The following is a 16,518-nucleotide window of genomic DNA, read 5'->3' as shown; positions in this document are numbered from 1 at the left end:
CGCTGTTTTTTCGCAGCAAACCAACGCCGATTTTATTTGGCGAGCTTTCAAAGGGTGTTCTCCCTTGCAAAGGTGATATATTAGGGTTTCCCCTCCACCACATCGCACCGGAATGATTTCAAAGTGGAAGGTAGTTTTGCTGTCACCGACCGCTTAGGCTGGGTATCAGAAGAGGACTCGGATGAGTTCCAATTGTGCAGAGGTGGTGGTCCTATGTTTGTGCATCGGGATCTTTGGGATCCGGGTCGACATGGGATACTGAGTGCGGTAGTAGGTATCCGGTTGCAGCAGCGGGTGGAGTTTGTCTCCCAGTTTCGAGACGGTTGGCGACGATGTGGTGCTACAGCAGAATAGAAGAATGGCTTTGGGTGCCGGAGGCCCAAAGAGGAGGCCTAATGATGGGCTTTGGGTGCTTTGGTCGATGGGTGCAGTGGAAAGAGCCGATGCACATTGCTTGGGTCATGTTGCGGTAGACATGATGGTGGTGAACACGGCCATGATCGCTGGTGATACAAATGGGAGAGTGCTCTCCTCAGGATCGGTGCCCAAATCAATTGGGTGGCCCAAGTCCAGTTGGAAGCCCAAATCAATTGGTGAATGTTGGGTTTCCAAATCATTTGGGGATGCCTCTTGGACTAGGGCCCCATTGTGGACCAAAAGGATGAACCTGATTTCTCTAGGGTTTCGCATTTGGGATCCTGGAGGATTGATACAAATAGCTTCGTCTATGTGTGACATAGATGATACCAACTTGCACATATTGGGGGTGAATTTACACCAAGTATATGAGTCTTCTGGAGCACCACAATTCCGTGCATTGGCGAAGGAGGATTCAAGCTATTTTATTTTGTGTGATATGACCTTACAAAGGTGTGTAGGCTCAAGCAATTTTGGGCTTCAATGTAATAGTGAATGGTACCATGAATCCTGTATGGATTGCATGTATGTACCCAGGGGCGGATCCAGAAATTTTTTTCAGGTAAAGCAAGTCAATGGCAGGAGGGGAAGGGAGGAAAATTAAAGAGAAGCTGCAGATTTTGGAGGCAAATGTGAAGATTTTGCCTTGGTTTTGGCCTTTTTTGTCTTGATTTTGCTTAATTTCTGCCATTTTCTTTCCCAATTCACCTTGTTTTGCCCTATTTTTGCCATTTTCACATCCTTTGCCTACACCAAATCAATGTAAAATCAAAAATCCAGTCTAGGCAAGTGCCCAAGTTGGGCTCTATGTGGATCCGCCCCTGTATGTACCGTTCTAGCTTTTAGAATCTTGTCTAGTTTTCCTTGTTGCTCCTAGCACAGGTAGGCTAGCTACCTTAGATCTCAAATCCAATACCAATCGGATATGGATAGACCAAGCTCCAACAAGTATTTTCGATGCTTTATAATTTGATTGTAACCATTTATCTTAATCCAATAAAAAAAAAAAACTACCTATTTTAAATGCTTGTACAATTCATCATGAGTGTCTAACCCATTGTCAAAAGAGTAACACAAATGGCTATATTTTTCTAATTTGTTACTATACTATATATATAGAAAAATATAGCCATTTGTCTTGAATATAAAGTCAATGGTGGAACCATAAGGGTCTAGGGGTCTTTGTTCGTCAAGTTTGATTTTTGGACTATGGTAGTGTAGCAGTATTTACTTTTTTTTCTTTTTTCTTTTTTAATTTTGAATTTTGGTCTTGGAATAATTGAGCAATTGATGTAATTTGAATTTGAGAGATTTTCGGATCCCTCTAGCCTTGTACTGTTGCATAATTTTTATCAATGGAAAATTCTTCCATTCCATTAAAAAAAAAGTCAATGATGAAAATAAATATTTTTAAACTAAGTTAATTTATTTTTCACTTTTAAATTTGAATCCAATTACGATAAATGATCATCAATTTCCTTATGAATTCATTACCGATATGAGTACACCCAGTGGTGAGGGTATGCTAAAAAAAACTACACCTCTCAAGAAACGTTAGGGTTTCCACCGACAGTGAACTCAATCACATGCAACAATGCAAGTATGCAACCCCTTTGGATCAATGCATGACAACCCTCACCTCACCATAAGAAGCACCAATTCTCCAGGGAAGAGTAGCCTTGGATACCTAATGAACCTTGTGATGTCACGAGGATGCTTTGTCACACAATGCCTTGTGAACCCCAAAATTCGATTTCCCTTTATCTTCTTCGAGCGGAGCTTTCTGGTGGCAACACAATGTTGGTAAACTAGGCTCCATGTATCATAAGTAAAATTACAAAATTTAGATATCATTTGTGATTTTAATGCTGACGGATTCGTTTATACAACTAGTTACTAATCATTTAGTCTAACAATATTTTTCTCTATAATGATGGATGAAGTTCAAATTTGAATTTTTATAATATTTTTCTTTATAACAAATCAATCCCTTATTATCGTTTGATATCGTTTCTCAAGAAAGAAAATTAAATAGGCTTGGAGTGTCCAAACCTATTCTGAGTACCTGTTGGAATTGAGCTCTTTGGTGGACCATGCATATAGGCTCTGTTTCTTTAGGGTTTCGTATTTGAGATCCCGGAGGATCATTAATCCAACTAAATGCGCTTATGTTTATCTTTGGTTTAAATGTAACTTATTTAAGTGAGTACTGGTTGTCTAATGGGTGGTGCTAGCATGCCACATCCTAGACTTGTCCTTAGATGGCAAAGGAAAATATGTATCCGTGCCATTCTGACTTAAGATGAATGAGAATTAATTGATTGATTCAAAAATAAAAAAAGATTCTCATTATCAAGAGAAAGTTTTTGATGCGTCCGTCCCGCCATGTGATATTTGTCTAACAAAATTTCAATAATATTCCCCATCGCCTCCTACTGACTTGTCATACCACACGCACTGCGACCGTGCTGACTCCATTATCAAAACCCGGATTTCTACCCGCTCAAAAAAAAAAAAAAAAAAAAAAAAAACCTTCTATTTTCCCTGAGCTCCAATAATCCAGGAACAGTTAACCCCCAGCAAAAGTCAAACTTTATCATTCTTTTTGGTCAAAAACAATCTTTGCCCACAAGGCAACAACACCCCAAATATAAACACCAATATTCCTCTATTTCCACCACCTCTTTCACTACACCCACTCCGTCCTCCCATTTTGATTCCCCACAGGCCCACAACATTTCACCCTATTCTCAGAGCTTCTGAGGCTCTCCTTGCCTGTACTAAGCAAAAGTTGGACTGCTCTCATCAAGTCCCCCATTAAAAACCATATCTTCTTGGCGGGAGTTACGCAAGCAAGACAATTACTTATTAATCTATTTCCATAATCAAACAAAAACAAATTTTGAAAAAAACTAAAACGATCCCACCTCGCACCGAAGCCAAACCCAACCAACGCAACCTTTCCTCTCTGTTTTTCACTCTCACATTCCCAAATCATTTTCTTTTTGCTTCAACAAACCCAAGAAGACTCTGATTCTTTTGCTTCATTTTAGGATCCAATAGATAATTAACCCCCCAGAACATAAACCCAGATTTTTTGCTTCAAACCATTTCCTTGTCCAAATAAGCAAAGGCTTTGACTTTGTTTGTTTTCCTTTAATGTTTTGTTGACCCAGATTTGGGAATATACCCGGCGTGTCATTTTCATGGTTGGTTTATAATCAAGAAACCCAGAAACTCTGGTGATGAAGACATAGTTTATTACTTGATCAACTTGGTATCTGAAACGAAGCGAGTTCTGTAAAGATTGTTGCTTTTTGGTGGAGGAATTGGATTAAAGGTAAAGCCTTTAGCCCTCTTAATATGTTTTTTAATTTTCTGGGATTGTTATTTCATATGATATGAAGTAGAGTGTTCATAATTTTGTTGGGTTTTGATTTTTGACTGTGCTTTTGTCAATGATGGATGCTTTTGCTTTCAATGGGATTTTATAGTGGTGGGGGCATCAAAATGATTTTGTTCTTGGTTTTTGTTTTGATGAAATTGAGAGGGGTTGTTGTCGTTGTACTGGTTGCTATCATTATTATGTCAGTTTGTACAGGTCTGAAACTATCTTGTATAATAATGATGCTGTGCTCCATTTACTTAAATTCACTTAAGCTTGGTACCTTTGTTGTGGCAATGATTGTATGGCAAAAGAAGCTGCCTTTATGATTTGGTCTCTGCCTCAAACTTCATTGTTCTGTAGCCATTAGGTCTACAGAAACTTTGTTATGACCATAGAGATGCTTGGACCTCTCAAATGGATTCTGTGAGTCTGTTTCTTTTGTCTCTTTTTGGTTCTATAATGTGTTTCCTTTTCGTTTGTAATCTAAGAAAATGGATAAGAAACTCCGGAAAGAAAAGCCTCTTCTATTCTGACAAAGTTCTTTTTCTCTTATTTGATTGGATTGTGTTATGCTTATAATCGTATTGCACATTGATTGAAATATCTTAGAATTGTTTTTCATGCAGAAGAGGAGGTCCAGAAAGCTAGGAGTCTTCCAATTGCCATCGGATCTTTGTCTTTTTTTTATTATTGTTGTTGATAGAAATGGAATCCACACGAGTTTCACCAAGTGTTATAGCAAAGTTAATGGGTCTTGCTGAATCGCCACAGCAGCAGCCTGTCCAAAAAAGACGAAGAGTACTGTCTGAGAATTACTTTCACAGAGTTGCTTCTATTGGCGTCAGAGAGAAATGTCATTCATTGAGGTCGGTAGTAGGCCATCAAGATTGTAAGGATGTCTTTGAAGTTGTAAGTCCACTAAAAGGGGATAATGACTTTAACCTGTCAGTTCATAAGGGAACAGAAAACTCGGGATTGTCAGAATTGAAGATGGAGACTAGGCAGGAGGAATTTCAAGTGTCATCAGAGAAGTATGAATGTCTACCAGGGGAAGTTGGTCTTGATGGCTTACATAAGTTTTTGAGGTCTCCATTGAAGTCAAATAGAAAAGGATGCTCCCCCAGTACTGGAGTTGTTGCTTTGAAACCCAAGCATGGTTTGGCCGACAGTTCTGCAAGATCCTTCCCTCCAATGAGTTCCCTTGAAGCTTATCAGTTAGTTGATGAGAAGTGCACCGAGTTTCCTAGTCCTAGCAATGGGAAGATACACGGTAAAGGAATAGAACCAATTGGAAAGGTATCAAGGCCAAGGTCCAGAGGTGGCAACTCCATTGCAATGGCATCTGAACTCCTGAGGTCTCCTTCCTTGAATTTATCTGATCGGAGGAACCAATACCAGTCTTTTTCTTATTCAGATGAATCATACGTAGCCAGGGAAGCCAAAGGGCAACTCTCAGAACAATGGAAGAAGACTGAGAAGTTTGAAGGGTGTGGAAGGGCTGACAGAGGCATTACCCTTGGCGATTCACTTGCCATGCCTGTCCATGAAATAGGGCCAAGAAACTTGAATTACAAGCTTGGTATGCATTTTCGACCAAGAAAAAAGCCTGTTAAGCATGATCTGAAGGACCTGGACCTCAGTAAGTTTAGAAAACATCAAGATAAATATGAAGCTCTCTGTAATGAGTGGCCTTTCACGCCTAAAAGGTCTGTCAATTGGGCGCAAAGCAGGTCATGTGAGTACAAGTTCAACCATAAGGATCGTTCGAGACCTATAAATTTGAGAACCAACAATAAGAAATTTCAATCTTTTCCTAGCCTGGAATCAGAAGGTAGTTTTACAGTAGAAAATACTTGCATGGTCCACAATGATCTGAAGAATGGAACTGAGGAGAAAGACAGTAAAACTACAGATACTTCAGTCCAAAAGGTCTGTTGTTTCTTCTTTAGAAGACAGTCTTTTATCCTTCTTGTATATGAGTTTTCTGCAACAATGTACATCTTGAACATTTTTAGTGGTTGCTTGAATATTATAGTTACCAATTCTGTCCTGTGATGCTTTCTAAAATGTGGTAAAACTGCAGGAAACATCCATGGAAGTTGATGAAGAAAGCAATTTTCCTTTGCACTGCTTCACCACATCAGATTGTATGGCAAGCTTGGAGGATGTTTACCAGCCTAGTCCAGTTTCAGTTCTGGAACCACCATTTAGAGGAGATAATTCACCTTCGCCGGAACGCTTGGGAAGTGTCAATGTTGACACCAGTGGTGAGTTTACTAGAAGGCCTTTTCTCTATTATATCACTGTTACTTATATGTCCATGTTTTTGTTTTGTTTTGTATTTCCCTATTTCGTTTTTCATTTTCTATTTATATCCGTCCTATGTTTGTTTATGCAACTTCATTCTGAAATCAGAATACTCCGATACATGCTCCGAAGGTTCTGGAATGATTGTGTCAAGTGATGATGATACTAGTGAAAGATCTGTGAAAGACTATAAGGAAAGCAGTTTAGTGGGGTTGTTCAATGTTGAAGAAAGTAGAGACTTTTCCTACCTCATTGATGTGTTATTGGAGGCAGGCTTTTATTGTCGGGGAGTAGAAATGGACTGTGATACCTGGTGCTTTCAAGAATGCCCAATGAGCCATTATGTCTTTGAGAGCCTGGAGAAGAAATTTGGTGATCAGTTGTCTTGGAATAGGTCAGACCGGAGGCTTTTGTTTGATCGTATAAATGATTGGCTAATAGAGATTCTCCAGCCATCTATGGGTGAACCCATATGGACCAAGCCTGTATCTAGAAGGATTAGAACCCAGTCTGGTCAGGAGATGATAGAGGAAAATCTGTGGATGTTGCTTGTTAATCAAGAGAAGGAAGGAATGGAAGCAAGAAAGAACTTGGAAGAGAAGCTGCTGAGAAGTGGAATTGGGAATTTAGATTTAGGAGATGAAATTGATTTTATTGGTAGAGAAGTAGAGAGATTGTTGATTGATGAGCTTGTCGAAGAGTTAGTTAGCAACTTAGCACAGAGAGTTTGAAACAGCAGTGATTTTTTTTTTCTTTTTTGGATTTTTTTTAAAGAGAGTTACAGAAAAGATATTTGTGTAGATCTAGCTACAGTTTTGATCAAGTGAAGGGGTTGAAAAAGATATTTGTATAGAATCAAATTTTTTTCTTCATACATGATTGAAAAAAGATTGGTGCTGATGAGTTCATGAATTGTTTTAATGTTTGTATCAGTTTGAATGATCATTCTTTCTAATGAAAATTTAAATAGATAAGGATGATGCTATCTGGATGGTTCTATCTGGTCACTTGTTTTCATCTTTGTATCAGTTCTATCAGTCAACACTGGTTTTTAACAAAACAAATGAAGAGAGTGTCATGTGGTCATGTGGATTTCAACCCTTCCTGGTATAAATCCCACCTACTCTTTGAGGGGATTTGGATCGACAGGAAGCAAGAACCACAAAGATCAAAATTAACTAGCTGCAGATAATGAAATTACAGAATTTTTTAAACACTAATTACTGGTGTGTATCCGAGCCTTGTGCAAGCAGGAATGGATAGCTGACCTAAACCTCTATTCAATTCAAACCATTCCTCTTCATTCAATTCAACACTAAGGTGCCTAGCTAACCAGAACACCATAATAGGAAAGATTGGCACCAACTCCATTAAACCTACTCCTTTCAAAACCTCGAGCTATATATGCATCTACAGAAACACACCCTTCAATCCATTATCCACAACTCTATACAAGAAACTTTCCAACCCCCACATCTTAATTCCCTCACATTGTCACATGGAAGCTCACAAAATGTTCTCAGTCACCCACCTACTATTCCTCACCCTCACCATTTTATCTGCCACCTCAGCGCGAACTCTCGAGGAGCAGCCACTGGTTCCTGTTGTGCCTCTGGTGGTGTCGAATACAATTGGCACACCTTCCATCAATGCTGCACCAGTTGTCACACCTTCAGCTTCACAGCCTGCCACTGTGGCTGATGCTGATGACCACCATTCCTTAGTCTTCTTCCTGCACGACATTCTAGGTGGCACGAACCCCTCAGCTAGAGCCATGACAGGGATAGTCAACAGCCCTGCAGTCAATGGACAAGTGCCATTTGCCAAACCAAATGGAGCAGTCCTGCCATTTAACAATGGAATACCCCAGAACAACAACAACAACGGTATTCTAAGCAACAACAACATCCCGTTTCTCACTGGACTTAGTGGAGCAACGCAAAATGTGGTACAAAACAATAACAACAACAACAACAATTTCATCAATGGTGGGCAGCTCTTTCCAGGAGGCTCCACACTCCAAAACCTCATGTTCGGCACAATGAGTGTGTTCGATGATGAGCTAACTGAAGGGCATGAGCTCGGGTCTGGTTTGGTTGGCAAGGCACAAGGGTTCTATGTGGTGAGTTCTGAAGATGGTACGAGTCAGACTATGGCTTTCACTGCTATGTTTCAAAATGGGGGTTATGCTGATAGCCTTAGCTTCTTTGGGGTCCATCGTGTGGCTGCGTCAGAGTCTCACCTGGCTATCATGGGTGGCACCGGAAAGTATGTTGATGCGAAAGGGTTTGCCATTGTTAAGACATTCCCGGCTACCAATGAGCATCAAACTGATGGAGCAGAGACCTTGTTGCAGTTCACTGTTTATATTACTTACTAGTATGTGTGATTGAGTGCATTTTTCATTTTCAAGTTTGACAACAATTGTAATTTGCATTACCTGTGATTTTAGAGAAATGAAATTAAAGGATTCCAATTTGTTTTCTGTAACATATATTATGCAAAATTGAGACTTCTGCTCCTTAAATACAGAACTGCGTATCAATTGTTGGTTCGTCAACTTTATTTCAGGGTATGAAATTATGAACATATAAAGTATTGCCAGACTTGCTCAACTAAGATGAAGCAATGCTACCATATAAAACAGAAAAAATCGTGCAGTCTTAGAATCAGTTTATATCAATGAAAAGCATTTCCAGCCAGAAATGCAGTTTTAGATTTCACTAGGTGTATGATCAACCGGAATTCTCTAATAATTGTACAAATAATGAAAGGGAACCTAATCTTTAATTATTATGCAAATCGAAAGTTGGTATTGACTAAAACCTTAATCTTTGCATGCTGGTGTGCTATATATTGGGGATGTTTATTACTTTTCATTGAACTACGCTGAAACATTGGTACGGAATAAATAGAGTTCACAAATCACATCTGATCTCCACTAACATGAATCCTAATCATCATAAACCAGAGCTATGAGCAATTATTTTGGTGAGAGCAAGATATTGCCATACCAGTTGCTCATTAACTGAAGGATCATAATTAACCTCAGCCAGGAAAGCTTCAAACAATTGAGTACGTCGCTTAATTTTTCAGTTGCAATTTGCACCAAGTGTTAGTCCTAACCTGTAGGTTGAGATATTCTTATGTAGTTTTTTTGTATTATAACGTAATACAGTAGTTAATCAACAGATGTTTCTTGGATGAGAAAAGAAAATTACAGAACAAAGCCTCCACCACAACCTAATAAGCCGATGATGATGCTATTCTCTAGAAGGGGGTCTAACCAAATTTTCTGAGAGTACAAGCATGAGGTTCAAGCTCAAAGTTAACACAAGCATGAGGTTCAAAACTAAATTAACACAAGCATCACCTAAAAGTTAGCCTCGCGAAGAATGAGGTTCAAGCTAATAATCTCACATTTAGGCTGTCTGATTTCTTGCTTATAAATAGTAGTAACGGACTAATTCGCATCATCTTTGCCTTAAAAGGGAAGTGAAGAAACAGTGAGAGAGAGAAAAGTGAAGAACAGAACATAAGCTTTTCATTCAATTAAAGATACATGGAAGATGGATACATCAAATCCAACAGTGACATTGTCAAGCTCACAACACTATATGCACACACATTTTACTCAGAGAGGTAAACACTGATCTGCATTATGGTATCCACACCGTCCGTTGTGTGCTGGTCCTCCTGATGAAGGCTCTCAATGGCCCCATAACCATTCGCATTCTCGTACTTCCCGGTCCCGCCGATCACAGCAATGTGCGACACCGGCGCCGCAGTGCGGTGGACTCCGAAGAAGCTGATGGTGTCCTCCACGTCATGCTCGCCGTGCATGAGAACAGTGAACGCCATTGTGTGGCTGTTTCCGTCCAAAGAGCTGGCCAAGTAGAAACCCTGAGCTTTTCCGAGCACGGCGGAGCCGAGCTCCTGTCCTTCGGTCAGTTGGTCGTCGATGACGGTAACGGAGCCGAACATGAGCTTCTGGAGGGTGGCGCCGTTGGGAAGCTGACCGGCTGTGACGAAGGGCTGGTTGTCGCCGCCGTCGACGATGTTGTTGTTCCCGGAGTTTTGTATGACAGTGCTGGATTGGGAGTTGGTGAGGCCGGTGGTGCCGGTGAGGCCGGCGATGGAGTGGAGGTTGTTTCGGTTGTTGTCGACGAAGCCGTTGAGGTTGTTGTTGCTTAGGGGGGTCCCACCGCTGACGGGGAAGATGTTGTTGTTGGGTTTCGAGAAGGCGACGTTGGCCACCGTGCTGGCGATGAGCCCGGTCACCACCCGTACGGACGGTTGGGATCCTCCAAGAATGTCGTGCATGAAGAAGGCCAAATGCGGTTTCGCTTCGGTGGTAGCGGGCCCCGCCACGGGTGTTGCAACTGGGAGCGGCACTTTTGGTGTCGGGATGGCTGGGCCCGGGATTGGCGCGGTTGCGGAGGGGATGACGGGGCCCGCTACGGGTGTTGGCACAATAGTAGTGTCAGGTTCTTCGGGTTGGGGTAAGTCGGCTTCTGGCACCTCGGGGGTAACAGGAGCGACTATTGGTGATGCCACATCAGCGGGTGGTGTGACATCGGCTTCTGGCATTGCGGGGGTGACAGGAGCAACTATTGGTGATGCCACATCAACGGGTGGTGTGACGTCTGGAATTGGTGCCTCCATGTCGTCCTTGTTGTCATCCACGGTTGTGGTGGCAGGGATTTGGCCACTTGGCAACGGAGTGGTGGGATTTATCGGGTTTGAAGCCTGGACAGTTGTCGGGAGGGGATTAGTTGCTTCATCAAGGATCCTAGCTGAGTTGGCAGATCCAAGTGTGATGATGGCTAGGAATAAAATGTAGAAGGTGGCCTTGACTGCTTTGGAGGTCATTTTGGGTTGTGAAGAAATGAGGAGTATTTGAGTGAGTTGTGTTTGAGAAATGAAATGGTTTGTGTCGTTATATATAGTTTTCTGATATCTCCCAAGTGATGGAGTTGTTGTACCCTGTTTTTTTCTTTGCAGGGTGTCTTTGGTTGAGAAAACCAACTCCCATACTCTTTTTGGGCAGTTAAGGTGGCACTGGTGTATGAGTTTATATGATTAGGTGATGTTCACTACAGCCTAGTGTTTTGGCATAACCTTATTGGGAGACTAGTTTAGAGTTACCTATAGAGCATTTAGAGTAAAACTAAAACCACATCGTGCATAGATGGCTAAAAACTAAAGGATTAAAGTGGCATTTAAAACTTAAAAAGTGCAGCAGTCAAAACTCTCTCCTTCCATCCCTTGGCTTCTGGTTTCTACATTCAGTCAATGGGAACGGAAGTATATATCCAACATAAGGACATGTGAAAAAATCTTATAGGAAAGGGTACTGGTTCCTGTCATAATCAGTAGATCAATTGTAGCAAAAATTCCACTATTTAGATGACAAATCTACTATAATTCAACTGAACATAATAATTAAAGATTAGGTTCCCTTCCATTATTTCATCTAAATAGTGGAATTTTTGCTATAATCATCCAGTGGAGTTGTCACCATCAAGTTCTGTAGTTCAACTCCTATAGGGCTGTTCTAATATTTGAAACTGGGTCATTGTTATTACTCATCTGGTGTCATACTTGAACAAAAGCTGCAGTAGTCCATTACATAGCATTTTGTGGTGGGGTGTTTCAATATATGCTCAAAATTGTGTTGTTCATAATCATAATACTGCTCATAATTGCTACTTTAATTTGCATATCCAAATCTACTGGAACAAAAATTGGGTGGCCAAGTAAACTTTTCCTACTTAATTAGGTTCAACATCTGGTATTCAATCCATCTCTACTTGATTGAAGCAAGGAGTTTGTATCATAATGGAAAAGATGTACGTCTGTCTGCAATTTTGTCTAGTTAACTGATTGATTTCATAATGAATTTGGTTTCTGAACCCAATTATGGGTAACATCATTCCTATTTATAATTGAAACATAATACAACCAGAAAATCTACAATCACAACAATGTAGTCTAGCTGAGGTAGACATTGAGCTTAAGCATCTTGCTGGCTGCTTCTTCAGTTTTCACTGTCTTAACTGTTGCATAGCCATTTGCACCCACATACTTTCCAATGCCACCAATAACAGCAACATGAGATTCATCATGCATATCCCTCCGATGAACTCCGAAAAGTCTCAATCCGTCCTTAAATTTACTATTAGCAAAATGTGCAGTCATGGCCATCATGTGGCTACTACCATCTTCAGAGCTTGCAACATATATCCCCTGTGCTTTTCCAATGACCAGTGAACCATACCCTGAAGTAAAAGTTTCGAATATATCCTCATCAATCACGGTTACTTCCCCAAACTCCAGTTCTTGCAGTGTGGCGCTAGCAGGAAAAAATAGTCCAATGCTGGATAAATCTAGCGTTTGAGTGGAGACTCCAGAAACTGGAGAAGTAGTGGTATGCATGGGATTGATTTCTGAGATGGGGACTCCTCCATTTGGAGGAAATAGTCCTAGTGGTTTTGAGAATGGCAGCTGAGGACTAGTCACTTTGGTGGTTGCTGGTTTGGTCTTGGATGAGGGTTGAGTCACATTCATGAGCACATCTCTCATTAGGAATGTGAGTTTGTGATGGTGGTTGTGAGGGTGTGATGGGTTTGAATTGCTTAAGCTTCGAGCAGCGGCAAAAGAGTGGTTTATGGTGGTGGTGATTAGCAGGATTAAGCTGCAAGCTATGGTTAGCATGGCCATTTTGGTTCTTGAGATTATGTCTTTAGCTAGCTGTTTTGTCTGCACCAGTTTATTCATCTATAAGAGGTTGATTCATGAGTGGATTTGGTGAAAATGGGTTTGGTAGTTAAATTGGTTATCGTCATCAATTATTTAGCTGTGGATTTAGTATGCTAATCATAAACAATACAAAGGAGAAAGGAAATTAACCATTAGTGGTGGATCAAGAACAACATAGTTTATTCATTAGCTAGAGACACCAATAGTTATCATCATCACCCTTCAGGGCAAACTCCAAGACTATTATCCCCCAAGTAACCAAAAAAGTGTGTTCTTGCACCTTCATATCTGGCACAGACACCTTCATGTTAATTTATTGCATTAGCCTTTCAATTCACAGTTGTTCCATGCATAACCAAACCCTAAACTAACCCTAAACTAATTAGGTCCATCACAACATTTGCATTTGAAATTGCATTCAGCAGTTAAAATTCCTTTTCTTTATAAGAGAGGCAATTCAGAGGTTAAGGAAATCATACACTCCTCTCAGATTTTATGTATGGTCACAAACCTCCGAACACAACTTTAAAGTTTCCTTGGTAAGTCTTTGCAGAAGGCACATGTGATTAGCGGTGAGCACCCTCAGCTCTCCTCTGTCGTATTATGTTTAATCTGTGTGTGATTCATGCATCCATAATCCATTCAGATCCTCAAGCCTTGTATACAGGCCTCTCCACCATCTCAATCCTTGCACTAAGACAGGGCATGAGCCACTACACTTTGTGGTATATCGTATGGCCATTGCAACTGCCTTGACATGGTACCTAGAGAGACATTCTAGGCCTAAAATGACTATCAAGGTCATGGCAAACATCATGCTGCTAAGCATGTTTGAGCAAGTAATTTTTTGTTCATTGCAACAACTTTTTTTCTAATCCTCTGTTTTTAATACTTTGCGGCCCTGTAATGAACCAAAACCTATACTACGTGGGCAGGGAGAACTTCAATGCCACATTCACATCGGCCATGTGCCACATGCTTCCGGTGTTTGCATTTGTCACTACTCCGCCTTGGGTTCTTACTCGGTTCATACGTACATTTCGACCAGTAAGTCAAGTCAACCACCACATGTCAGGTAATCAATGTAGTCGACGGTGAAATCATCAGAATCCGATTCGGAAGTCAAGTTCCCAGTGGTGGGCATTCGGGGTCTGCAAGTTTGAGCTTGAGCGCTGAGTTCCTCAGTTGTCATATTTGAAGGAATTGTGTCTTAAAACAATCTTTTTAATGTAATTATTATTGTAATTATTATTAATCAAAAGGACAAGTTTATTGTTCATTGCTTATATTTAATATTTGATTGAACAAGGTCCAAGGAATATGAGTTAAAGAGAAAGTAATCTAAAGAGTTAGATGTGTGAGACCTTTACTCTTTTACACTCTTATCCTAAAAAGTTCATAGTCATAGGATTATCACTTGGACATTGATAATCCGGAAAGACTAGCACATACTATGTATGCTCAATATGGAGGATGATATGTCTCTTGTCATTTGTGTAGAGACACTAATACAAGTATGTGGGTGCTCTTAACTTAAAGAGTACACTGAACGCGATCATTAGAGTTCTTGTATGGAGTCTTACTTACATGTCAAACTTGAACTCTAAATTGCAATAATACAAATTAGTCATTTGACCTGAGACACCATAGTTGTCTTATGAGTGAATTGATTATCTCTTGATGATGCAATAATATTGTGTCCCTTAATGGATATAATAGATGCATTCATTGGTATAATCAATTCGGTCATGGAGACATGTGAGTGTACATTAAGGAATCTCTATCCTTAAGTAAATAAGGTGTATGTTCAAAGATGTGATTCAATGAGTCTTTGGCCAAAGCATTGAATGGGATTAAAAAGGAGTTTCTAATCACATTCTAAGAATCACATAAGAATGAAAATCACATTAGGGGATTGACATATCAATTTCATACCCCGATGATGTGATTTAGAACATAGTGTTAGAGAAGGACCGTATTGTATTGTAATTCCAATTGAATAGGTTCTTTGTCATTCTACATTAATTAGGGTAGTCATGATATGTTGCAATACGTCACTCATGACTTGTGAAGTCCCGAGGATTAATAAACATTTATAATCCTAATAACAAGGGAGAATCAAAAATGGAGTTTTTGATTCGTAAACAAAATAGAATGGTTTCTATAAATTTCACTGCCTTGTTAATTAGAACCTAAGAGATCGCACACCATATAAGTGGATCATTGAGATTATATATGAAGAAGATTAAACAAGAGTTGGTTATGACCAAATAATTAATTAGATTTATTATTTGGACATAATTAGGATTTTCGGGTAAATCCGAACCTATTGGGCCTAAACGATTGTCGGGTTTTTGGTGTGGACTTGGGCTTCACTAAGTGAGATTTAAATAAAAGCCCAAGACACATTTTTAGTGCCCAATAACATGTATGGACCAGCCAACATATTGGCTTTATGAAAGTCAATATTTTTCTTTTAGTAATTGGAGTTATTTCCTATTATATAAAAGTGAAAGCATGGACATAATAATAAGCGTGTCTCCACACTATTATTTTCAGATTTGAGAGAGAGAGAGAGTTCATTACAAAATTAAAGGAAAGAAGAACACTTGCATAATTTCTTCTTTTCTTTCATCTTTCTTCATCTCTTGATTCACTTGGTGAAGATCCTTAGAGGCCATATCCTTTTGTAGATTTACTTATCACATCAAGTAGAAGATTACAAGCACAAGAAGGAGTACAAGAAGAAGTTCTTAATTCAAGGTGCTTCAAGGTGGAGGAAACACACACAAGAAGAGATCAAGGAGAGGAACTTTGGTGGTTCACTTGGATCGGATTAAAATCACGCTCCAAGGGTGAGTAGAACATAAACTACTTATTTGTTCTTCCTTACTATGCATGCCATGTTTATATACATATCACAATAAGCCAAGATCATGGGTTAAAGGAATGGATTTTATGTTTAGTTAGTAGTTTAATGATTAAACTAATTCCGCACTAATTAAAAAGTTTTGAAATCCATCCATTCCTTCAATATTGGCCAAGTTGTTAAGTCCAACTGAGAACAACTTCTTTTTGCCATCTTTGTCAGGGCTAGTGCGTGCCTTGTCATCCATCTCTTTATTAAGAAACCTATTCGAAAGCCAAATGGACTAGAGTAGTCACTAGACTACTGATTGAAATTGGGACCAGAAAGAGTGAATTCCTAATGCAATTGGATTAGGTATGTTGATCCCCGAGGTGAATTCGTTTTGGGAGGCAGAAGCAAGGAGCGCAAGAGAGAAAAATACTCAGGTGACTGCCGATGATGGCTTTTTATACCTAGAGGCTAGAGCGAATAGCAGGATTGTAATTCAAAAAAAAAAAAAGTAGGAGGCAAAATCATCATTTTCTATGCCGGCTTGAGCCTCCGGTACTGGTTGAACTCGAGCTGGCATTGTTACCAAGCTGATGAACAATACTTTAGGCTCTTTCGGTAAGTGTATAATAAAGTAGAACAGTGAATAGATAGACAAACTTACTTAGTAGGAAATAAACTTTTTCAACACCATCAAAAGGGCGATTTGGGCATGGAATGGAGTCATGGACTAACCAGAGAATTGCCCATGAATACATCTACATACACCCCAAGGAACCCAAAATTG

At 39.9% G+C, this 16,518-nt stretch overlaps 4 protein-coding genes across 7 annotated transcripts; 2 read left to right on the top strand and 2 right to left on the bottom strand.

The window, feature by feature from the left end:
* Nucleotides 1–3,296: 3,296 nt before the first annotated feature.
* Nucleotides 3,297–7,035, top strand: LOC112182741. Of its 4 annotated transcripts, none has more exons than XM_040511410.1 (4): nucleotides 3,297–3,757; nucleotides 4,432–5,734; nucleotides 5,889–6,072; nucleotides 6,245–7,035. In XM_040511410.1, exons 2-4 carry the CDS (start codon nucleotides 4,511–4,513, stop codon nucleotides 6,841–6,843), a joined length of 2,007 nt encoding a protein of 668 aa, XP_040367344.1. In that variant the 5' UTR covers nucleotides 3,297–3,757; nucleotides 4,432–4,510; the 3' UTR covers nucleotides 6,844–7,035. The 4 variants fall into 4 exon arrangements, with proteins under 4 accessions (XP_040367344.1, XP_024177048.1, XP_024177047.1 ...); XM_024321280.2 differs by having other exon boundaries at nucleotides 3,298–3,757; nucleotides 4,415–5,734; nucleotides 6,221–7,034; XM_024321279.2 differs by having other exon boundaries at nucleotides 3,299–3,757; nucleotides 6,221–7,034.
* A 350-nt stretch (nucleotides 7,036–7,385) lies between these two features.
* On the top strand, nucleotides 7,386–8,825 carry LOC112181917 (dirigent protein 25). Its single transcript, XM_024320330.2, has one exon. It carries the CDS (start codon nucleotides 7,611–7,613, stop codon nucleotides 8,490–8,492), a length of 882 nt encoding a protein of 293 aa, XP_024176098.1. The 5' UTR covers nucleotides 7,386–7,610; the 3' UTR covers nucleotides 8,493–8,825.
* Nucleotides 8,826–9,634: 809 nt separating this feature from the next.
* On the bottom strand, nucleotides 9,635–11,013 carry LOC112179544 (dirigent protein 24). The gene has a single exon (XM_024317995.2). The coding sequence runs from the start codon at nucleotides 10,982–10,984 to the stop codon at nucleotides 9,743–9,745; it is 1,242 nt and encodes a 413-aa protein (XP_024173763.2). The 5' UTR covers nucleotides 10,985–11,013; the 3' UTR covers nucleotides 9,635–9,742.
* Nucleotides 11,014–12,106: 1,093 nt separating this feature from the next.
* Nucleotides 12,107–12,835, bottom strand: LOC112170297 (dirigent protein 25). Its single transcript, XM_024307543.1, has one exon. The coding sequence runs from the start codon at nucleotides 12,833–12,835 to the stop codon at nucleotides 12,107–12,109; it is 729 nt and encodes a 242-aa protein (XP_024163311.1).
* Between the last annotated feature and the right edge of the window lie 3,683 nt (nucleotides 12,836–16,518).

Source organism: Rosa chinensis, chromosome 1 (genome assembly GCF_002994745.2).
Source record: "Rosa chinensis cultivar Old Blush chromosome 1, RchiOBHm-V2, whole genome shotgun sequence".
NCBI classification, from domain to species: Eukaryota; Viridiplantae; Streptophyta; class Magnoliopsida; order Rosales; family Rosaceae; genus Rosa; species Rosa chinensis.
Note: the sequence above shows the minus strand (reverse complement) of the source record. Positions and strands in the feature narration are given on the sequence as shown.